We start from the raw sequence: 25,838 nt of genomic DNA on the forward strand, positions 1-25,838 counted from the left end.
ATGTGCTGAGATAAAAACCGGATATGATGAGATGAAAGCTGGATATGAAGAAATGACAGCTGATATGAAAGCTGGATGAGAAGAGATAAAAGCCGGCCGAGAACAGGTGCGAAAGCAACTCCCACAGATGAAAGTGGAGCTTGCGGAAGAAACTGGAGCCATAAAAGAAAATGCGGAAATGACAGAAGTGGTGTCTGAAGAATCAAAGGATGAAGAAATGAAAGAAGTAGCTAATGAATTGCCTGAGAAAGATCCAGAAATGATGGAGGAAATATTTAACAGGATTAAAGGAAAAGAACGAAAACATGAAAAAATAAAAAACGGGAAAGAGGATATTGAATCTCATGTGACTGAAGTAGAGATAGAACAAAGTGAAAACGCGACTGTCAAGATCGTCGAAAGTGATAGTAAAATGATGAAGTTGCAAGCAGCAAGTGTTGAATCATCTGAAAGTGCATGTGATGCAGAGATGGGAGAAGCTGACAGCTTAAGCAGTGCGCTCCAGTATGGCAAGAAGATTCACCCACTTTGCAAACTATGTGTGTGCCTCATAGTGCAGATTTTGCAGACAAAAGCTTGATTCCAAACCCAGATACTTCTGCTTGTAAAGGATCGAATTCTATTCATGACCCTGGTGCAAACATCAGAACTGGTTTTCAGGAAATAGAGGTAAATAAACATGTACCATCTGCTAATAATACCGAGATGAATTATACGCATGCTGCGAATGATCTACAGAGTGGTGTACATATTGTTTTAGATTTTCCTGTGGATGAAAAGCCTGAAGGAACTGAATCTCCACACTGTGATATGCAAAACAGAAATGCATCTGAGAACTGCAGTGGAAAAGTATTTGACCCGGGTATATTTTAATGAAAAGACAGAGACTGAAATTCATTCAGAACTTTAATTTTTATTATTTGAAATCGTCATGTGTTTAATTTGTGTATATAATTTGTCCATAGTGTAACTGTTTGTTTCTTTAGTTATGTTATTTGTTTGTTTTATTACATTTTGTTTCTACCGAATTAGGCTTCTGACAAAGGGTTGTACTGCTTGGGACATGCAGTCCTTAGGAGGGGGCAGTGTTACGAAATGTACAGGTGCGGTAAGATGGCTTCCCTGCAAAGCAGTTTTAGGGTTGCCATAAAATGGCAAAGGAGGGCAGGGTTGCCACATTTGGCGAGAAATTGCCCATTTGGTGACAAAATTGACGATATACCATGGACGGTTGAAGAACCTTCTGGAACGAATTCTTACCGGTTTAGCCCATAATGTTCCCGAACACAAGCCGAAAGCTATATAAATCCTGTTGGTCTGCAATCAGTCAGTGTGTGCATCTCTCATCAGGTGAGTGTGTCTCGTCGAGAGAGCCTCGTCTAGAGTGCGAGATAGTGTGTTTTTCATTGAGAGTGAGTGTGTCTCATCTAACAAGTCAATCCCTGCGGAGTCGATCCAGTGACAGCTGGGCAGCGAGTGCACCGAAGTAGTCTGTTAGTGTATCGTGGTTAGTGTGTCGTCGAGAGAGCGTGTTGAGCTCCAGGAAAGACTGAACCGAAGAGTCGGGAGCTGTGCTCGTGTGTCGTCGAGTGCATAGCGAGTTGTACCGTGGAGAGTCTCGAGAGTACGTGGAGTTCCAAGAACGACCAAGCAGAGTCGGGGAGCTGTACTCCGGAAAGCAGAGCCAGGTGCTTTGCAGGAAGCTGTCTTCACCGTGATAGCCTGAAAACCTGAAGGCTGTGTCGCTGATCGTGTCAGTGTGTTTATAGTAGTTCATTAACGACTGTGAAACATGTTTTGGAGCTGTCCTGACAATACTGGCCAATAAAGTGTGTTTCGATACTTCATCAAGTGTCGTTATTCGCTCCAAATCCACATGAACCCCGTACGAACTGATGTCAGAAGAAATAACGCAACAACTGGTGTCAGAAAAGAAAAAAAAAAAAAAGTTACAATATTGACAATTGCTGGGATATACTGGGTGTTCAGCACATTAAATTACGGCAAGTAGAAATGTGTATAATTTAATTTCAGATAATGAAGAAGAATCGTGTAGTGGTTTAGAAATGGATTCTATGAACACAATGAAATTCTGAAAAACTTACTGGCTGACAGAGAATTCGATCTCATCGATCCCATCAATGTGGTTCATTTACTAATGAGCTCACTGAATTTTGGTGAAAAACTTCATACTATTTGTGAAATATTTCTTATTGCTAACCCTGGAGTGGACTGCATTTCACATCGAATGTACACAGAAGGACAGATAAAAGAGATGGGAGGCCAAGTTCAATAACCTCAAAGGTAAGTGCGAAAATCATATTTCAGTATTTCTAATATCAATATTTCTAATGTTGGATCTGTTGCTGTGAAGTAAGGAAAGCTCTGTACTAATTAAAATACCTGCTGATAATATTAAAGAATCTGATAATGAATCAAACTATGCTAAAAACCCAAGTTCTTCTAAAGATAGTCTTTTTTCTGTAGTTAAAATGGTGCAGAATTAGGTAACCCTACTTCTAACAAAATTAAGAGTAAAAAAAAAAAAAAAAAGAAAAAAAAAGAAAAAGAAAATGTGCACGGGGGGGGGGGAACACATGATCAGATGAATTAACTTCCCTTTGGAAGATCACCTGGTCATGTAAAATCCTTAAAGCCATCTACATGAATCGACATATCTCTGAGAAAGTCTCAATCGCAGACATGTCAGCTGACACAAATTCATCTACATACGGAGATTTTGTACCTAAGTTCCTCTGAGCAACTAAGCCAATCGGAACAATCAAAGCAGATGACATGATTTATATCTAATAGGAAACCTCTACTGATCTCACAATAAACAATAATTTACGGAGTTTTCAATGCCTTTATTTCTCAGAGCTTATTTTTTAAATAGTTGTAATAGTAATAATATACAGGAGGCTTAATAGCAGACAGAAAGTAACAGTGATTACAAATGCCAGTAAAAAATTCAAAAAGCAAAAAATAAATAATAATTGTACATTAAAAAAAAAAAAAAAAAAAAAAAAAAAAAATTACTTAATGAAGCAAGGAAATAAATTAATGGCGAAATGTAATACAGTCAAAAGTTGTTAATTCGGACACCCATAATCCGGACCTCAAAGCCACAAACTTTCTTCACATGCGTCGTGTTGATGTAAGACTTTTACGGCTGCAAATAGGCGTGTGCGCATGTGCATAATACGTTTACGCATGCGCGTTTAATGTATAATGGACAGTATAAGCTAAGCTAAAATTATCTAATTCAGTTAATGTTGCAGATTGCGTTGTTGCTTAATCTTCGAATTGGATCCGGCTTATTATTTTTTGCAGACTGTTAGAGCAATTTTATAAAAGTAAGCGTGAACTTTCGATTATGTCAAATAGAATTTCCGATACATACTTACTAATATGTAAAGGATCTACAAAGCGAAAGTATGTTTCGAAGTCCATTAAACAAAAAGTTGAATTGCTGCAAAAAATGGATAAAGGCATATCCTTTGTTTCTCAACCCATTCCGAAATCTGTTCATCAATTTCACGATGCTCTGCGGTGGGGAGGGGGGGACGCCGCGGCGCGCAATGAATTGGAAGTTGATCTGTCAGCACTATCCTTATCTTCAGGGCAGATTTTTTTTTTTATTTGGCTTATAATTTCTTACTAAATGTAGTATTTCATCTTGATGTACTCCGTCTTTGATATGATTTAAATCAAATTCCTCGTCATTATAATTCGCTTCCGATAGTGAAGAAAGTGACACAGAGGTTATTGAAAACGAAAAAATTTCGATTGACAAATTAGTCGGTACTTTTGACACAGCAATTATAGGACTTGAACAGTGGAACTTTGTAACTGAACAAGAAATTATGTCTGTTTATAGAATTAAAGAGAAAGTATTATCACATAAAACGAAGCAACTTAAACAACTTACATTGAAAGAAATGTTTAATAAAGTAAACAAAAAAATATTAAGCTTTGTTTTTGTAAATGTTGATACCCTTTAGATCATAATTGTTCTTTATTTCATACATTACGGTTTCATATTTTTAATTTTATAATTTCTGCATGCCATCTTACCAGATTTAAACTGATGATCTATAATCTGGAAAAATCGATAATCCGGAATCGCTGAAGTCCCGAAGAGTCCGGATTCACGACTTTTGACTGTATATATGCATATACATAAAGAGAGAAACAGGGATAAGAAATTTAAATCCAAATCCACAAAGACATGAAAGAAATGAAATTCAAAGCCAGTAAAAAATGTTTGATACTGTAACATAATACAGATGGAGGACAAAATAATACAAACACCTATGAAAAAGTATGATGTATTTCACACCTGCAGTACAGCCGCGCCACCTGCAACAGAAGTCTGCCACCTAGTGAGCGTGAAGAGGAAGGTATCGTCTCTCAACAGGAGTCACCTGCGTTGCATGCTTCGATCGAACTGTCTGTGACAAGTTGAAATGTCAGACCTGTCAGAGTTCCAAAGAGGAATGATACTTGGAAGCGTGTTTAAGTGAAGCATCGGTTACGGAAACAGCAAACCTTGTGGGGTGTGCAAGGAGTAGGGTATCAGCCGTTATGACAGCGTACATGAAAGGGGATAAAACGACGTCTTCAAGGCACAGCAGTGGCCAAAAATCAAAGCTGGCTGATAGGGATAGACGGGCCTTGAAGTGTATAGTAGCCCGAAAGCACAAGCAATCGTTATCTGAGATAACATCCAAAATGAACAGCCATCTCTAGGACCCCGTTTCAACAAAAACTGTCAAAAGGGAACTTCATGCTGCGAACATTTATGACAGAGTGGCAATTCATAAACCCTTGGTGACAGCAACTAATGCTTTCAAGCAATGTCAGTGGTGCAGAGATCAAAGGCTGGCCCCCACAGCAGTGGTAACAGGTAATATGGTCAGATGAATCGTCATTCCCTCCATTTCAAATGACCGGACGCATTTAAGTCTGGAGAATGGCCGAAGAAGCCTTTCATCCTGACTGCCTCTTGCCGACTGTGAAGCATGGGGGTGGCGCCATTATGGTATGAGGTGCGATATCTTGGGCCACTTGTTATTCTGCATGGGAGGATCACATCCAATCACTATCTAAGCATTCCAGGGAATCATGTCCATCCTTTTGTCCAGACTGTATTCCCTGGAGCGCGACCACTTTTTCAAGACGACGCCGCCCCTATCCACACTGCTAAGTGTATTCAAGAATGGTTCGAAGATCATGACGATGCAATTGAACATATCGCTTGGCTCCCTCAGTCTCCAGACTTGAATATTATTGAACATTTATGGGCATATTTGGAATCCAAACTTTGTTCCCGATTTCCAATTCCATCTGGACTTTCGGAATTAGAGACCACGCTGCAGGAGAAATGGTTTTGAATATTGTCCATAACCTTTATGCATAAAGTACAGACTGAATCTGACTAAAAGATGATTGAGATTCAATCTGACTGAAGTACAGATTGAATTCCATGTCGCATTCAATTTGTACTTCAGTCAAAGGGTGGTCCAACCACCTATTAATAAAGATTTCCCATTATTTTACAGGTGTTCCTATTATTTTGTCCTCCATCTGTATATATTACCTGTATCCCATGGCCATATTTCGTGATGCATGCCTGTGAACTTAAAGGTATCATGACAACCATTTTTAAACACATATATATGGTTTGGCTGTTTGCAGGGTTAATAAGGAAACAAATGATACTCTCATTTTAAAACTTAAAATGCATGCTAATGTAGCTTTCAATTCTCGGTCAGAAAATAATGCTGAATGAAAATAAGACTTGTTTGATTTGTTACTTGTTCCTAATGTGTTACTTCACTCTGAATTTTACAGATCTGTGGGGTTTGTCTTATAAGATTGCAGTCACAGGGAATCTTATAAATACCCCATGAATGAATGTTCAGTATGTCATTTTTTATAAATGAGAACTTAATTTTTCATGGTTAGTTTGAAGTAAATTGCAAAACCATACAGTTTAAAGCATCAAAAAAGGAAAGGGCAAAATTTAGGAATGAACAACAGAGATGAAATCAAAATGTCCTTAGTATGAAAACTTTGAAGCAAAATTGAAAACTCAAATCAAGGCTACAAATTTGCATTTTTTTAAAACTGCATTAAAAACTCTTATTAAAACTCATTAAAAAAATTACATTGCACTTCTATATTAAAGCCCTAAATGCTGTTTCCACTGACAATTTTCTGGACTACTTGTTAATGTTTTACTTTAAGAAAATAAAAGGAGCATATTCTACAAAGTAACTATAACAGAATTATTGAGCTGAAAATCTAATTCTATTCTTCCAAGTATTTTTAAATTTTTTCCTTATTCAAGCAAGTTTTTCTTGAAATAATGAATCTGTGCATTCATGTTTTTGGCACACAACAGATCAAGGCCATATTAAAAGAGATCTGGACCTCTTGCAAATCTGTCCATGTAGGCAATCTATAAGGGCGAGTCAAATGAAAGTGAGCCAACTCCTCCTCAGCAAGAATGGTTCGGTCCATCATCTGCGGCGCATGCGCGTAGCACAGAGACAGCCTTCATTTACGAAAGTGGCACGAAAGTGTGAGGTTAAAGTTCTTTAAGGCGCTCTTACACTGGGTTGAAGACGGTAGCGTGACATAATGGACGCTCCAAAAGAGGAACAGCGTGGTGTGGTCAGGTTTTTGACAGCTGAAGGTGTTTCCCAACATGAAATTAGTCGCCGTATGACTGCTGTGTACGGTGAACATTGCATCGCATTGGCCACTGTGAAGCGTTGGAGCAAACGGTTCAGAGAAGGACGTGAAAGTTGCAAAGACGATCCAAGACCGGGCCAAAGCCACCTTGCAATCACCCCCGACACAATTGCACAGGTTGACGAGCTGATTAGACAAGAACGGAGGATAAGCATCGATGAACTGGCAGAGCGTGTGAACATCAGTCACGGTTCGGTTCACACCATAATTCATGATCATCTCGGTTATCGGCTTTTGTGTGCTCAATGGATGCCCAAGATTTTGAATGACTGCCAGAAGATGGAGAGGTTCGGCGCTGCTTTGACTCATCTCATCCGGTATCACAATGAGGGTGACGACTTCTTGTCTGCAATTGTGACCTGAGACGAATCATGGTGCCACCACTACGAACCTGAAACACGCCGGCCAAGCTTACAGTGGAAACATTTGAATTCACCACCCTTGAAGAAAGCAAAGGCTGTCATTTCCTCGGGAAAAGTGCTATTGACTTTTTTTTCGATCGTCAGGGGCCATTACTGATTGAATTTGCTAAACGTGGAGAGACTATCAATAGTTCGCGATATTGTGCAACGCTGGATCGGCTGCGTGTCGCAATCAAGAACAAACGACCTGGAAGATTGACGAATGGTGTGATCTTGCTACACGACAATGCTCGTCCCCACGTCGCTGATGTGGTTAAGACACAACTGGCAAAGTTCAAGTGGGACACGCTGCAACATCCTCCATACAGCCCAGATTTGTCACCATGTGACTTTCACATTTTCGGGAAACTGAAAAAACATCTCAAGGGTACCAGATTCGTGTTGGACGCCGCCGTGAAGGAGTCGGTTACAGACTTTTTGAATCGACAGCCCAAGGAGTTTTATGAGACGGGGATCACGCGGCTCATTTGTCAATGGGATAAATGTCTCAATGTTCATGGAGACTACCTTTAAATAAAGTACTCTGTTTGTCGTATATTCGCATTGACTCACTTTCATTTGACTTGCCTACATGGATTAATCTTTAAAATTCTATTCATGAGACTGGTTTTAAATTTTTTTTAAGCTTCTTGTTCAGAATAATTCATAATTGAAAACTACCACAGTCACAGTCTTTCAAAAATAAAAGCCACTAATAATTTTGCATATAGAAAATATTTTGTATATTAAACAATTTTTTTAAATGACCATCTTTCCTTAATTAGATAAATTACTAAACTGCAATACAGCAATCAAAATTAAAAGTACATAATATTTTCAATAAAATAAACATAAAAAGTTTAGCAAACTTTCATTTAATTCAAAATTACAGCACATTTACTAGTTTTAGTGAACACGGTTTTAAAAGATACTAAACATAAGTATAACTCCAATTTACATAAGCATAATGCCAATTAATATAATGCTCATAACATTAATCAACTAAACCCCAGCTTATTACATATATAGCATAGTTTTACTTCTAATCCTTTCTCGATTACATGTTACTACATTGCAAACCTTATTTAGGAATATGTCTGATTTCTTTTTAATATACTTTCGATCAGTTTACATAAAATTTGCCTCATGCCTTCACAATGTGTTACACAAAATCAACTGCATAAAAGGGTGCACAATCTTCCCTTTTCTTTCCAGAGTTCCCTTTTTTTGAACAACTTCCCTCCCCATTTAACTGTTCACTTATTATTTCTAGCTGTCTTTTTCCACTCTACTATATTTTACAAAACACATTATTAAACCTGAAATATAATGCTGTGAGACTCTGTTTTGAGAATTTATCATTTGGTTATCCATGTACATTGACTGTCGAATTGGAATTTTAATTATGCAAAATTTTAAAAGTTTAAAGCAAAGAAAAATTGTTGCAGTAGGAAATTTCAACTGTTCTTATAACATTAATGTAAGATGGGGCCCATGCAACTAAATAGGTTCTGGCCTTGTACTACAATATTTTTATCCCTAGTTAACATAAGGTTCTGAAAATTTGTTAAATATTCACATGATTTTCCCTTCGTCAAGGCATTCAGAAAATGTGGATTCATCCATATAGTGATTATTTTCATCTAACTAATTGATTTTCTCGCAAATTTTGGGTGCATGGGCCTTGAGTAATGAAGCAATAATAAAGAGCTTCAAGAAAACGGGGATACATCATCTTGTTGATGGTTCTGAAGATCATTGCACGTGAGAACACAGACTGAATGGTGATAAAAACTTTGACAAATATTGGCAATGTCAATGAGTTACAAGCGATAGTAAATGGCACAGACAACAGATCCAGCACCACTAAATAATTTCAGGCCTAAAAAGGAGCAGTGGTCAAGAGATTCAAGATATATTAAAGTACAAATGAATACATTTTATTAGATATTGTAATATTAATATGTATTCTTATTACAATATTTTCAATAAATAATGTGATAGTTACCAGCCGTTTATACACAAATACTTTTAATTTATTTCGTTCTTTTAGTAACAACATCCTTTGAAAATTACATTATTCACATAATTTTCTCTGCTTGATTTTCATGCAATAAAATTCGAAAAAGGGGAGAGAATAAATGAGTAAATATAGCATTCAATCATCTGCAGGATTCTCTACCTGTAGAAAATACCACCTGGTACAATCACAAATAACAACAATGTTTTTCAACATTATTCTGTCATATTTATGCATTCAAAAACATACAGTTCAAAATTCCATTATATATTACTTGCAGAAATTACAGACCTCTTTCAGATAACCACTTATAGGTTCAGATGATTTTGCTCAACCCCACCAAAAGGGTAAAAAATATATTAATTCCCTGAGTGGCACGATTGCCTTAATCCAGACATGAAGTTTTGCATTACTTGGTATATATTAGTTTACAATTTAAAATATATTACTTTCTTACTTTCTTGGCTAAAGTGCAGAATCGCCCACTTATTTGGCGTGTTGTGTTTGGCGCTTTTTACGAGATTGATAAGTGTGCCAAATGTGGTATACAAATAAATTTTGCCATTCTGGAAGGCGAATTTTAGACCATTTTTTTCGCATGCGTAGTATGTATTTTAAATTGAGAATTTCTTTTGAGAGCGAAATTCAGAGCATTTTCGCGCATGCTCAGTATGCATTTTAAAATTTAGAATTTCTGATTGGTGTAAACGATAATAGATGGTAGAGGTGCAGTTATTTTAAACAATAATTCGAGAACATTCTGAGAATTCGTTACTTTTCGTTCATCGGCTGAGCGGAGTGGATTACCCACGCCCTTTTGGGCGTAATATAAAATCTGAAACCTTTCAGTTTTCATTTTTTCTTTCTTTTCTTCTTCTTGTTATTTTAGCAAAAACCGATTCCTGTGTACACAGAGAAAACAATAGGGAAAAAAAAAAAGTACTCCAGGATTTTGAAAAATTTACATGATTCATTTTTAATGGATATAAAAAGAATAGGCAGCATTGTATGCATCACTGAAATAGATAAAAAGATACCCAAATAAGCATTTCTCTGCAAAATCTTTCAGTGGGGGTTTGTTGGAGTTGCTCAGAGAATTGTGCAGTCAGTATCACTGTTTAATTATGTTTTATCACAAATACAGGTCACTTTCAGTGGTGGCCGCTTTAGAATGTTATGATGAATTTTGTTGTACTTTTTTGAAAAAAAATTTCATTTTAGAATTTGAGCCAAAGAATGGGTGATTTTCTACGATTTTAAGCTCAAAACTGCTTCTTTTATTTTTGTCAGCATATAAATGTAATGTATTTAAAAATACATATTGCATTTACTAAAAAATAAGAGACTTTTTTAGCAATATTTTTGCTCTACAATTTAGTGCAAAGTGAATATTTTGATAACTGAAATTGCAAAATCAGAGGAAAGAGTTTAAATATTACATTGCAAAACCAAAAACAGCATTAATCTTCCCTCATTCTGAGACAGAACTCTCAGGAGAGACTTTGGATCTTCCCCCCACTAAGGTACGAATTTGGACTGTAAGGCAGTTGCGTAGTTATCTTCATAGGCACCACAGTGTAACATTATATAATCCTAACAGAGCTGTAAATTTTACGTTGTTAATTCTTTTTATGTTATGTTTAAAAAGAAAATATTTTAAACAGCATTCTGTGGAGTGTTTGATTATTTATTTATTTATTTGAAGTAAGGAAATGCACGTTCCTATTGTAAATTGGCAGCCCAACGAAATGGCCAAAAAACTGATTTATGTGGTAGTAAATATGTGGCTAAAAATGTCCATATGGATTACCAAAACCAAAAGTGATGATGACGAACAGCCCATGGATAGGCTGAGGATAAGTAAACCTTAATGTTTGATGATTTCTAGTTAAGTAAATTTGGAACTAAAGGAAGAGTTAACAATTCTGGTCAACTTGAACGAATTTTGTTTTCACTCATTATCAAGATCAAGTAAATATAAGAATTTTAGTCACAATACCTACTTTCCTGAATCAGTTAAATGTTCTGTTTAATTTTAATTCTTTTATATTACCCTGATCATATTTGTACGAGTTTTGCTGCTTACCAGTTACACTGCTGACCACCCAAATTGCAACACCAAAAAAGACAAGAGATATCACAACAAAATTTATTTAGTAGATAACATGTTGACCAAGTATCAAATGATTAAATTTATAGACTTCTGTGAAGTGTGGTTCCTTTCAGAATCAGTAGTCAGAGCAGCCGCCATTGTTGGAGATCACCGCTGCCACATGCCTCGGCATTGATTCAAAGAGACTTTGGATGTGTTCTTGGGGTACAGCAGACCAAGCAGCTTCGCATCTTGCCAAAGTTGATCTGGTGTGGCAGCTTGGGATGTAATCTGGGACAATCATTCAGCAAACCATGGACCACATGTTTTCTATCGGTGAAAGATCCCGACAGCGAGCCGCCCAGGGAAGCAATTCAATCTGGCGATTGACGAAGAACCCTTGGATGATGCATGCCACGTGTGGTCGCACATTATCTTGTTAAAATATGACTGTGGGCAAGCCCTGAAGGTAAGGAAGGACAAATGGCTCCAACCCCTCGGAGATGTAGCGCTGGCTGTTTAAAATATCGGCAATGCGTATTAGAGGAGTGCGATAGTGATATCCAATACCACCCCATACCATAATACCCGGTGCAGGACCAGTGTGGCGGTGTATAACGTAGCTGTTCAGCATCCTCTCTCCACGTTATCTCCAGACTCGAAACCGAACATCGTGGTGTTGCAGACAGAAGCGTGCCTCGTCAGTAAAGACAATTTCGTTCCATTCTGCCGTCCACATCCTTTTTTCATCGCACCATTGGCGGCAGAGACATCTGTGGTTCTGCGTCAAAGGTAGACGAAGCAATGGACGTCTTGCTGACAGACCACTCTGCCGTAAACAACGTTGAATGGTATGCACAGACACTGGATGATGCGTTACAGACTGAATGCACTGCGCTATGATTCACGATGTGACTAAGCAATCCGTCACTGCCATGCGCACAATGTTCTTGTCATCACGTGAAGTGGTGCACTGAGGTGGATGCGATCGAACACGTCGGTCCATCGTACCCTCCTGCATCCAACGGTCACATATCCGCATTACAGTTGTTGGTTTTATCCAAACCAACTACCAATTTCCCTGAAAGATAATCCACACTCTCGGTAGGCCACTATCCTTCCTTTGTCAAACTCAGATACTTGATCAAATGATGATCGCTGTTTACTGCGAGGCATAATTCATCCTTTTTTTGAAGAAAAACCACAAGAAAAACACAAATTGTTGGCTTTAGTTTTCCACATGCAAATTTTGATTGGAGGTCGATCGGCGGTAAGCTAACGTGGTTGCCGCTGATTGGCCGATGACGTCAAGATCGGTGGGTTGGCCGAGTATAATATATATGTACGCCGGTATCGGCGAATCTTGGAGTTTCTTGTTCTCTTGTGTCATTATGAGTTAGCATAATGCTAGTTTGCTTTCACTAAATGATTTTAAATGTAAAGGCTACAGTGTTAGCTCTTTTATTTTATTTACGGAATAAAGCAAGAATTTTATTTAGTTTAGTCTTAGCTTTATTTAAGGGAAGCAAAACATGCTTTGCCTTTATCACCACTGCCAACAGGGTTATGGGCCCAGCGCCAACAGCTAATCAGTCATCCAATTCAACTCAGCTTTGAAGGAATGTAGGTGAAGAGGGTTGTTATCCACGAAAAGAAGCTGACCTGCCTTAGAAGTTTGTTCAAGTCGTTGTGCTCACACTTAATTGAAAATGTCATTACTACCTGAAGGTTTTGAGTTGTTAAACCATGACAACTGGGATCGATGGAAAGTTGACATGAAAATGCTGTTACTGGATAGAAATTGTTGGAACTTCATAGAAGACAAAGAAGAAGAATTAGATAAAAGTGCAACAAGGCGTGAAAAGTAGGAGTTCACACTGAGGGAAAGCAGAGCCTTCACTACATCATATTACGGAATTAAAGCTGAGTTCAAGCCGCTGATACAAGAATATTCAAGTGGTAAAGTAGCGTGGGAAGTTCTACAGAAGCAATTCGAACCTAAAACAAGAGCAAGGATAATTCAGTTACTGGATGAATTTTTTAGTATTAGATATACGCCAAATGAAGAAATAGGATTATTCATCGCAAGAATAAGAATGACTGCAAATAAGTTGGCTGAAGCTGGTCACAACTTGGCAGATCTTTTTAAAGGATTCCAGGCAATAAGGAGATTACCCCAGGAATACTCCGGCATTGTACAATTGATCTATAGGTGGAAGGACGAAGATTTTACGCTGGAAAGAATTGCTGAAGAGCTGATAAGGGAAGAAAGCCGACTTCGTCAGGTAATTGCCGATTTAGAAGACAGCAAGGTAAGCATGTTTAAATGCAGGGAAAGATAAAGTTGAAAATAAAACTAAATCTAAGAAAAAAATGGGGAATATGAGAATAGGACCTTGTTTCAGATGTCATAAATTTGGGCACTTAATTGCTCAATGTAAAGAAAATGTAAGTAAAAATCAGAAGTTTAAAATAGACGATGAAAATGGACAGTTTAAAGATAAAGAATTAATGTTAGTAGAAAATTATGTAACTACAGATAAAGGAGGTAACGCAGATAAATTTAATTGGGTCGTAGATACTGCAGCTACAACTCATTTCTGTAATAATAGAAATTTAATGACAAATTTCAAAGAAATAAACAATATACGTATGTCTTTAGATGTAGGAAATTGTGAAAGTAAAGTACTAGGAAAGGGTACTGTCAAATTTGCAGTAAAAGTAGGCAATCGAATAAATTGGATTGAGTTAGATAATGTGTTATATAATCCAAATCTAAGAAGAAATTTATTATCGGGAGGAAGGTTAGAAAAGGCTGGTGCTCATTTTGTGATTTCAAAAGCGCTGATGTGGATATACTTTAATAATTGGGATAGATTATGCTACGCTAAACGATATGATGGACTTTATCACGTAAAACCATTTAGATATGCAACAACTAAAAGGGAAGCTGGTTACGGTACAGAAATTGGAAAGTTAAATAAAGTAGACGATGCAATGCCATGGCATCGGAGATTTAGCCACGTAAATTTTGATTATATTAAGAAAACTAATAAGAATCAAAGCGTGAAAGGGTTACCAGAAATTGAAAAACGAATAGAGAGGTGTAAATCATGTATTATTGCTAAATCTAGTAGAATAACTTTTAAATCTGTTCCGAAGAAATCGGACAAACCATTGCAGTTGGTTTATTTAGACGTTTGTGGCCCACTACCAGTTCCATCTAAGGGTGGGAGTAAATATTTTCTTGCTATTGTAAATGACTATAGTAGATTAGTAACAGTGTATTGTATGAAAAATAAAAACGAATTGTTCTACAACTTTAAGAATTATCATAGGCAAATGGAAAGACTGACGAATAGAAAATTAATAAGTATATGCACCGATAATGGTGGGGAATTCTGTAACAGGCAATTCGAAGGGTACTTACCCGAAAATGGAATTAGTGTTGAACGCACGAACGCATACACCCCAGAAGAGAACGGTGTGTGTGAACGTTTTAACCGAACGGCATTAGACACAGTTAAAGCTATGCTTAATGACGGTAAAATGGAAAAAGAATGGTGGGCAGAAGCTCTTGGCTGTTTCGTACATACGTGGAACACAGTATGTCATAAAAGCAACCGAACCCCTTATGAAATGTTCCTAAATAGAAAACCCAGTGTTGTTTATTTTAAAGTATTTGGTTGTAAAGCCTATGTTGGCGTGCTAAAACAGATTAGGAATAAATTAGAAATGAGGTGCAAAGAAGGAATCATGGTAGGATATGCGAAGGAAACTAGGGGTTATAGGATATGGCTGCCAGAAGAACGCAAATTAATAGAAACCTGTAATGTGAAGTTCGATGAAAAACTGTATGCAGCAAATGGCATCCTGGAACAGAAATCAAAACCTAAATTTAAAAGACTAGAGGAATCTGAGCAATTAGCAGAATCAGATGAAGAACAGGAAATTTCTAGAGAAGAAATAAAGTTGTCAGATGACAAATCTACTCCGAAAGAAGTATCAGACTTAAACTGGCAAAGAAAAGCAGTTAAAAGGCCAGATGGAACACGTACAGACATATATTATTATGTAGAGGGAACAGACACCCGTTTTAGATCCTATAATGATATTGAAAAGTATTGTGAGGCAAGAAATATTAAATATGAAAAAGATAAGTTCAATTTTAGTGGAAAAAACGAATACTCGGGGAAAGTTAATTTCGTAGAACAGGACACTAGCTCTGTGTCTGAAGAGGCAAATTCCGTAGAAATAGTTATCCCACAAAATTTTAAAGAAGCACGAAAATTAGTAAATGCCGAAGAATGGGATAAGGCAATGAAAGAAGAAATCGACACAATAAAGAAAAGAAAGGTTTGGGAATTAGTCGAAAAGCCAGAAAATAAAACTATAATAGGAAACAAATGGGTCTATACGCTAAAAAGAAATGAAAAGAATCAAGTGGTTAGATACAAAGCACGCTTAGTAGCACAGGGATTCAGGCAGAAAAGAGGTGAAGATTTTGATGACGTTTACAGTCCTGTAGTAAATTTTTCAATCATAAGAATATTTTTCACTATACTGGTATGTTTATATGGATGGACTAATTGTCAGTTAGATGTAAAGAACGCATATTTATATGCAAACCTAAATGAGAAAATATATATGACCCAACCAGAGAGATTTATCGAAGAGAAAAATAAAGTGTGTTTATTACACAAGGCCATTTACGGTCTACATCAAAGCGGCCGTGAATGGTTTTGTGAATTTGAAAGTACTTTAGAAAATCTACATTTTAAGAAAATACAATGGCATAATTGTGTTTATAAGGGTTCAAATGTAATTCTCTTGTTATATGTAGATGATATTGTGATTTTTAGTAAAGATCAATATAGTATAGATAAAGTAATTTCACAGCTGAGTAAGTTTTTTGATCTTAAAGTATTAGGCAAAACTAAAATGTTACTTGGAATTGAATTCTTAGAGAATGAGAATGGGGTTTTTATACATCAGCAAAAATATATCGAAGGAATTTTTGAAAAATTTAAACATTTCCAGATACCAATAACTTCACTTCCCATAGCTAAGGGCACTATTCTTACAAAATTAGATTGTCCATCTACAAGTGCAGAAGTTGCGAAAATGCATACATTACCCTTTAGAAATCTGTTAGGATGTTTAGTTTTTGTAGCTAACAGGACAAGGCCTGATATTACATATGCAGTGAATATCTTATCACAATTTCAGGAGAATCCTGGAATTAGGCATTGGGAAGCATTGTTGAAATTGCTTGGTTATCTCAATAGTACTAAATTATATAAGTTAAACTTATCGAAGATTAAACATCTAAATTTATATTGTTATTCAGATGCTGATTATGCAAGTAAAAGAGATGACCGCGTGTCCATGGGAGGATTTATATTATATTTAGATGAAGTACCGGTAATCTGGAAAACTGTTAAACAAAAATGTGTAAGTTTATCAACCATGGAAGCGGAGTATATCGCTTTATCTGAAGCAGCGAAGGAATTAATGTGGACGAAAAATGTCTTACAAGATGAAATTTTAAAGTTTAATTTAAGACAGTGTAAACTATTTTGTGATAACAAGTCTGCCATTGATTTTTCCAGATCGCCAATAGAAAATCGCCGAACTAAGCACATAGACGTAAAATATTACTTTGTTAGAAGACTAGTACATGATGGAGTGTTTGACCTTGAATTTATCACCAGTAAATTAAATACTGCCGACTTATTTACAAAAGCAGCGACTGCTGTTAATTTAAGAAAGTTTTGTTTAGATGTTTTCAGTGTTTAAAGAACAATAAGTGTTTTCGTATAATAGAATTGAACTATGAACTTCTGTGAAAGTTTTGTTTTTGTCTTTGCATGGGGAAAAGAGGGCCGTTTGTTGGCTTTAGTTTTCCACATGCAAATTTTGATCGGAGGTCGAACGGCGGTAAGCTAACGTGGTTGCCGCTGATTGGCCGATGACGTCAAGATCGGCGGGTTGGCCGAGTATAATATATATGTACGCCGGTATCGGCGAATCTTGGAGTTTCTTGTTCTCTTGTGTCATTATGAGTTAGCATAATGTTAGTTTGCTTTCACTAAATGATTTTAAATGTAAAGGCTACAGTGTTAACTCTTTTATTTTATTTACGGAATAAAGCAAGAATTTTATTTAGTTTAGTCTTAGCTTTATTTAAGGGAAGCAAAACATGCTTTGCCTTTATCACCACTGCCAACAGAAATTGTCAAAAACTTCAAGCCTTAAATAACGCTTTGAAGTGGCGCCACAGGCGGGCGTGATGTGCGTCTGTGCCGAAATTCTAATCATTTGCATATCTCACCTCCACTAATGCATGTTGTAAATTTCATTTATTTGCATGCTTCCTTCAGGTGCATGCTTCCTACAGTGGCCAGCAATGTACTTTAATACCAAAAGATAAGTTTTAAAGTATTGCTGAAATTTAAATGAGGAATTTTATGGCAGCATCTGCTATTTCAGAAGTTTAAAAAAATGTTTGAATGAAAATTTTGTATAAAATTTAAGCATTTTGTTCTACGCAAGTATCAATATGAAGCAATGAAAATGAATGTCAAATATAATAAATACATAATAAAACTCAAAAACATAAAATCTGAAAGCTTTCAGATTTTACATTATGCCCAAAGGGGCACTTTATCAACCTTTATTTATTAAATATCATGTTCTTCGCACATAAACCATAAAATTCAATTCAACAGCAATATCGCAAAATAATTTAATATTTAGCATACATGTAGAATTTTCGATACACAGTCTCGCGCACTGGAGATAAAAACGTTTTTTTTTCCATACAGTGTTGCCATTCTTTTGCTTTGAAATTTTTGAGTTTGTTAATCAAAAATTCATTAGAAGTGTTACAAAATTTGAAATCGATGATAAAACAAATTCCAAATTAGGGCTTCCAGATGCCCATATTCGATGGAGGATTACGTTATTCAAAAGCTGATAGCTCTAGGTACTGTTGTTTCATCACAATGAAAGAAATATACATACATGAGAGAATTTGAGAATTCAGATTCTTTATTATTTAATTTCTTTATATAACACAAGCCAATAATATTTGGTGGCAACAAATTTAAAAGTGAAGTGGACATTTAAAGTTTTGGAAGCAAAATGCCAAAATGAAATTAATAGCTCTTCTGGGCTAATGCCCTTTGGGCTAAAAAAAAAAAAAAAAAAAAACTGAGTTTTGCTTTGAATCTGACAAAACAGAACAACAGAAAAGGTATAGAAATATATAGTCTCAAACTGCTATATTTTGCATTAATGCAAATTACTGAAAGTATTCTGTAACAGCTTATATTCTGAGAACAACACTTTATATTTTATATGGTATTTCAAGAAAATCAATAGCAATTGGTGTAAAATGAGTTATTATTTTGTCTTATGTTTTTGTTTTTGAATATGTACATTTGATGGGTACTAAATCCATATAAAAATATTTTAAACCCTATATATATTGGCATATTAAAAGTTTTAGGTGTTCATTTTGAGGCACATGGCTTAATTAGCAAAAGGGAAGAAACAAGATTTAGTTGAATTAGTGAAAATACTAGGTGTAGTGAAAGAGGAAAATTTTAGAATTATAATCACCAGTAATGTATGATACAGAGTTAATGAAAGAATGCTTGAACCACATCATGAATGATGGGAAAGAAATGGAAATAGGACAGCATCCTGAAAGAGAGAAAGAAAATTAATAGTTGTTTGAATTGGAGAAAGTTACAATCTATTATTATTGCTAGTAGGAGTCCATAACAGTGTCTTCTTCTGCAGGTGCAGAAATACCTAAGTTAGAATTGAACAAGTTAAAATTCATAAATTTGATCCTAAAAGAGCTAGTATGAGTTTATTTTTGGACTTGTTTGAGGAGCAATTAACCCTTCTGAAGGTATCAATTTTAAAATGGGTAATCTACCTTATTGGTCTTTTACCAACTGATGGTGCAAAACTAATTTGAAAAGAATCTTCAGATGATGCTCAGGATTATCAGAAAGTTAAACAAATTCTTATTTCGTCTATTACTTATTTAAAATTTTAACATTGTTCTATGTCTTAAAATTAGAAATTAAAACTTAGAAATTAAAGTTAATGACCTAAAACTGCAATAGTATATTACAGTACAAGTGAAAAAATTGGCAGTTTCACTCACGTGTGTGTCGGATTTGCGCAATGCTATGGGGTACCACAATTTTTTTGTAAATATTATGTGGTCCTGCGGGTCATGAAAAAATCTCAGTGATAAAAAGGAGGTTGCGACCGAAAAAAGTTTAAGAAACCCTGGCTTAAAGAATCAAAAGTCACAACATTTAAGCAGTTAAAGAATTGGCAGATCAAATTACGAAGAAAGCCCCTCCAGATTATAAAGAACTGATTTGGGTAACTGGAGTAAGTGGAATAATCCACTTCAGCTTGTGGACAAATTAGATTTGTATGAAGAAGTCAGACACATAGAAAATAGAAATTTTAGCAAGGTATTGTCCCAAAAAATGCAACATACTAAAAACCCCTCATCACAAGATAATGCAAAAAATGAAGATCAACCAGCTGTTATCTGGTGGTGTTGTGAAGTCTAAATGCTTTATTAAGGCTTAATGCCCTATCTGCTCCCATCCTCTCAAGAAAGCAGAAGTTGATTTCACCTTCAAGCATTCTCTGTCGAGGAACCCCAGGCTATTACTTTGAAAGTAAAAATAAACGGGATAACCAGAACTGTATGTGCCGACACTAAAGCCAGCTACACTAAAGCGGAAGAGATGATATCACCTTTTGAGAGAAAGAATATAATTTTAAAAAAACAGTATGAATGTTACCCTCAAAATGGTCTCCAGAAGGAAATAGAAGTTTATATGACCTCAGTAGATAATGAAATTGAAGAATGATTGTTCCGAATTAACTTTATTTGCATTACCTAAAGCAAAAGACAGCAGAGCACTTTTAGGAACTGATTTTCTTTTATGCAGTGCTGGAATTGTAGTAGAACTTAAAAAAAAAAAGATGGTATTTCCATGAGGATCCTAAACAGAAATTTAGCTTTAGTGATGACGTTTTCAAATCATCTGAGCATCCAGAAAACAATGCAGACTTTAAAACATTTCAATTGCAAAAAAATGATGGAAGACATATAACTGAAAACCAAAGAGAAAACACAATGCTCTGTTAACAAAATAAGAGTTTGTTTTCCAACCAGGGGGAGAAGCAACTCCCTATATTGAATACTGAAAATAATCCTCCAGTTTCAGTACCCCCATACCACATGTCTCCAGCCAGGAAGAATATCTTAAAGAAGAAGAAGTTTGATGAGCTGCTGGAAAAGAAAATAAGAGAAGAATGCGAGTCTCCATATGCTGCAATTGTGATTCTTGCACCCACACTAAATGGAAAATTTCAACTTTGCAACGATTATCGAGGACTGAATGCTGTTACGATGTCACATTCATATCCATTACCTAAGATGGATGACTTACCACATGGTGCTAAACATAGATCATATATGACAACCACTGATTTGCAGTCTGGGTACCATCAAATACATGTTTGCCTACAGAGAGAGACAAAACAGCATTTGTTTGCTTTTCAGAACTTTCCATTTCGTTTGAATTCCTTTCAGATTGAAACCTGCTCCGGTCACTTTTCAGAGATTAATTGATAAATTCTGAAGTGACCTGAAAGATATGGTTGTTCTCCCTCACTTATATGATATCATAATACTATCAGGTACTTTTGAGAAACATCAGAGGCTTTGAAAAACATATAGCTGATCTAGAAGCAGTTTTTGAGACTGTTGCGATTTAAATTTAATGCAAATCGCAAGAACAGTTTTGCCCACAGTAAAGTGAAGCATCTTGCTCACTGGATTACTGCTGAAGGAGTAGAGGTTGATCCAGAGAAACCTCTGCTATACAAAAGATGCCTGCTTCAAGAAATGTGAAAAAAGTGCAGTCTTTATTGTAAATCCGATCCTGACACATATCGAAATTTTCAGAGACAGTTAGACTTCTAAGTAATGTAACTAAGAAGAACATATGCAGGACATGGGGGTCAGATGAAGAAAACTCTTCCTAGACATTAAAATACTTCTCATTAGCTTTACCTTCTTAAAGCTTTAAGACAGGAGCAACTAATGAGTTGATACAAGAAAGCCTTGCAGGTACTTACGTATTAACGCAACCAGGCCAAAATTCGCATAAATCGCCAAATTTTGCGACCCTACTTACGGCAACCCTACGTGTTATACGTAGTTTTTCGTAAAGAAATTATTATAAATAACACTGGGCACGTACTACCACAGCAATGGGTTTTCGGCGGAATTTGCCGAGAAAAGAAAGACTTTTTTTGGTTACTGTACCTAACAGAAGCGCTGTTACCCTCATGTAAAAAATTTGCGAAAACATGAAGGAAGGAAGCATCATTTATTCGGATTGCTGGAAAAGATACAATACAAGTGAGTTCGAAAATACTGGATTTCTGCATGGAACTGTTATTCACAAATATAAATTTGTGGATCCCAACACGGGCGTTCACACACAACATGTAGAGCGCATGTGGGGCTCAGCCAAATGGCGCAACAAAAAACAGAGAGGAACAGCCCATCATCATCTTGATTCATACCTTATCAAATTTATATGGCGCCAAGCTCAAGCTGTTAATGGCGAAGACGGTTTTCAGTCAGTGCTAAAAGCAATAGCCAAAAGATTTCCGCCGAAAAAATAATTCTGCAACTTATTCAAATTCGAAGCCGAAAGAGTTTAATTGCTATTTTATATTTTAAAACAAAATAATATAAAAAAACTGTATTAAAAATTATCTGTAATTAATAAATGTACATTTTCTTTCTATTCATACTTTTTTACTCAAACTTACAAATCGCGCCAACCTGGTTGCGATAATATGTAAGTACCGCCTTGCATTATTTGAACAGATGCTAAACAAGTAATTTGATGCAACAAAGCCCTAAATTATTTGAACAGATGCCAGTCACTATGTCTTGGGTGCTGTGCTGTTACAAGAAAAAGGTTCAAAGGAACATCCAATAGAATATGCTAGCCATTTGTTGTCAGCAGCGCAAAGAAATCACTCTACAACAGAACGAGCCCATGTTGTTGCCCTTGCTGCTTGAATTATTCTGTGGCTATATTGTTGGTCAAGAGATTACTGCAGCATCTAATCACCAACTGTTGAAATGGATTTTAAGGATAGATTTGCCAGGTGAACTATGGAATTAGTCTTATTATTTATAGATGGAAAACATCCCTGGAAGAGCAAATTTTATAGCTGGTATGTTGTTATGACCTGTGTTCAACCATGAAAGAGAATCATGTGAAGACACTGATTATGTATGATAGCCATTGAAATGCCAACCACAAGTGCAGCAGAAACAGATCATAAAATTTTTCAAAAGTGACATAAAAATTGAAATTTTTTTTTTAACTGGACCAGACAAGGACCATCAAGGAATCAAGTATTGGTATTCTCCAGACTTTGACTCAGAAGAAGCTCAACTAGTAGTACCAACACATGAACGACAAAGAATTCTTAAGCAATATCATAATGCTCTTGTTGCAAGACATTATGGTCCTGAAAGGACATATAGAATTTCTCAAAGGTATTATTTCACAGGAATGCACAAGTATATCACAGATTACATGAAAAACTCTGATGAGTGCAACTATTACAAACTTGATGTCCCAGAAAACCTAATGCTGATTTCTCCTCGGGGTGACATTGGAACCAAAGGGAGAGGCTGTAACAAATCAAAAATTGTATTAACTTTTCTCCCTTCATTCCGAGGTTGAACTCTCAGGAAGGCCTTTTTTCTCCTCTCCCCTTGAATTTGGACTGTGCCATCATTCGCAGACAGCGAAAAGACAACTATGTAGTTATCTTTCAAGGGCCACGGTATAGCATTATGTGATTAAACTGTAAACATTAAACTTGTAATTCTTTTAATGTTATGTTTAAAATAAAATATTTTTAACATCATTCTTTTGAGTTTTCATTTCATTTAATTTTTGTTTCTAAATCAAGTAAATGTACATTACTGTTATAATACTATACAGAATTACAGTGTTGAAATAAATAGTGCAAGTAACTACTGCATATATAAACTGCATAACAGCCACCAATTACAATAACTACATCTAGCACAGAAATTTAAATTTTGGCTTGCATCCACTACACAAGTCACTGACATGTTTGGCATAGAAACAACTAGATAACATGTCACTAATTTTTCCTTATTTACTTTTTACTTTATAACAGAATCTGGTATTCAGTTAGTAGATTAGTTTTGATTTTAATCAGAATCAAATGCATTCTAATCAAACACATGCTTTCATTAAATATTAGACAATTATGTCACAAAATTCAGCTTAAAATTAAAGGAGAGTACTATATTTGGGGAGACCTTATTTTAAAAGGAAATAAAAACCTAAAACTTTACCAAGTCTCAAAAACCTCCTGGCTCTTTTTTTTTTTTTTTTTTTTTTTTGCACATTAGATAACAGCTAAACATGTATTAAAATTTTAACACTCATCACTCATGCACCTATTACTATTTAAAAAATTCTACAATGTATCATAATGGCATGAGATTTTTGCTATTAAAAATTCAGCTGAAAAAATGTAAATTAATGCACAAAAAATAAATTCATCGTATGCACTTATATAAATAGAATTTATATGTACATAATGTCAACATGTATATACCTGTAAATATTTATATTGTGTATAAAATTATTATCAGGGAAGCATTTTTACAAATGTTTGAAGCAATGACAAAATGTTTAAAATGTACCATGAAATTCAATGAAAGTGGAATTTCATAAAAACATAAATACTAAAACTATTTACAATAACAAAAAAAAAAAAAAGTCTAGAATATATGAGTAAACTGTCAGATTAAATTTAAATAGTGCATATACACAGAGAGACTCTTACTTTATGACGCATCAAAGTTCCTTTCTGACGAAATCTTTTACCACAAAATGGGCAAGGATGAGGTTTCACTCCTTTATGTATAAGAAGATGCACACCTAATGTGAATTTTCGACTGAAATATTTGAAACAAACAGGGCACTGGAATTCTTTCGAATGCAGATTTTCTGAAAACATAGCCTGGTCTTCCATCTTCTCATTACTAATCAGCTATATAAGAGGATAAATGATTTTAAAGGTAGCATGCTAAACTACATGCAAATAAATATATATTTATTAATTGTAGAACTGGTAAAAACATATGAAAGAAAAGTACCAAACTTCTCAGTCTGCAAAAGCCAACATTTTAACGTTTTACCTGAACATAATTAAATTGCCAGTTCAAAAGATCCAAACAGCATTTATAGCGGCAAAACATTAAATCTTATTATCATATGAATTCTTATTATCTAAATTATTTATTCTTATTATATAAATTCTTATTATCATATGAATTTTTGGAGCTTTAAGATGATCACTTAAGCCTTAGCTGTATTCACTGTTTATCTTTTTCTTTAAATTAACATTGTTAAAGACAATTATCATCTATAAAAGTAAGGATCAATTGTTTAATTTTTAAAAATAACCCCCTTCTTACATCCCGATTCAATTCAAAGAAGAAACTGTTACATTAACTAGATTAAATAATATTCAAATTACCTAAATTTTCTTAAAGTACCAACTCAGTACAGCGATAATAATAACAAAAGGCGTTACAAGGAATTATTTCACACAAAAATCCACAATATGCGGTTTTTTTATCATTGGAATTTAAAAAAAGAAATAAACTAAGTTTAATAAGACAGAATAATATCATTGATGCTTACAAATAAAAATGTTTTCTGACTTTTTCGACAAATTATTTGACATATATATATATGATACAACAGGGAACTGCCAACGAGATAATATACCTGTTATAAGAAGTCGTTGGGAACTGCCCCTTTAAAATATCAACATTATCACAGTTCAGTCTTACAAAAAAAATGGAAATAATTTATTTCGGTAAGATAGTCTGAACTCCAGAATATACAAAAAATTATCAGTAATTAAAAAAAAAAGCAGAAAATACATCGAAGGAAAACAATAGGTATAAAAAAAGTCGGTCACCACGCATAGTTTAGAATCAAAACAATGTTGTACACAAAGCGTTGAGATACTACTTTTCTGCTTCATTCATAACCGTAAAGGTGTTTTTTATGCAAAATTAGGAATACAATTATTATTTCATGACAGAAGAAATTTCTCATTTACCTTGATAAGGATCTTTTTTTATGTGGAATACGCATTTTACTCTGCAAAACGTTGGAACAAATGAAATAAATATGCTTTTAAATTATAAAATGTAAATAATAGTGTTCGATTTCAGATGCCGGGTAGTTTGTATTTTATACGTATCACTTTCATTTTATTTAATGTACTTTATGCTTTTACGTAACGTTATTATCAGTTTTGTTTTTTGTAAGTGTCCCATCCCAGAACAAAAAATCTTTTAGAATGAATTAAAACGTACATATTTTTAATTATTAAAAACATCTGTTATTTAGAAGAGAGA

General features: G+C 35.2%; 1 protein-coding gene across 2 annotated transcripts in view; it reads right to left on the reverse strand.

Annotated features, from left to right (window-relative positions):
- The window catches only part of LOC118203267 (uncharacterized), a 37,323-nt gene extending 11,903 nt beyond the window's left edge, over positions 1-25,420 (reverse strand). Inside the window, exons 1-2 of one of the 2 annotated variants that reach the window (XM_035375538.2) lie at positions 25,198-25,420; positions 24,248-24,454 (exon numbers count right to left, since the gene is read on the reverse strand). In XM_035375538.2, coding sequence (XP_035231429.2) covers positions 24,248-24,436 — 189 coding nt within the window. In that variant the 5' untranslated portion in view covers positions 24,437-24,454; positions 25,198-25,420. Of the gene's footprint in view, positions 1-24,247; positions 24,455-25,110 lie in introns of both variants that reach the window. The other variant, XM_035375539.2, reaches the window with a different exon arrangement.
- Between the last annotated feature and the right edge of the window lie 418 nt (positions 25,421-25,838).

The sequence above is a fragment of the Stegodyphus dumicola genome, chromosome 7, assembly GCF_044657685.1.
Source record: "Stegodyphus dumicola isolate Sdum_Otavi_A_Nest chromosome 7, ASM4465768v1".
NCBI classification, from domain to species: Eukaryota; Metazoa; Arthropoda; class Arachnida; order Araneae; family Eresidae; genus Stegodyphus; species Stegodyphus dumicola.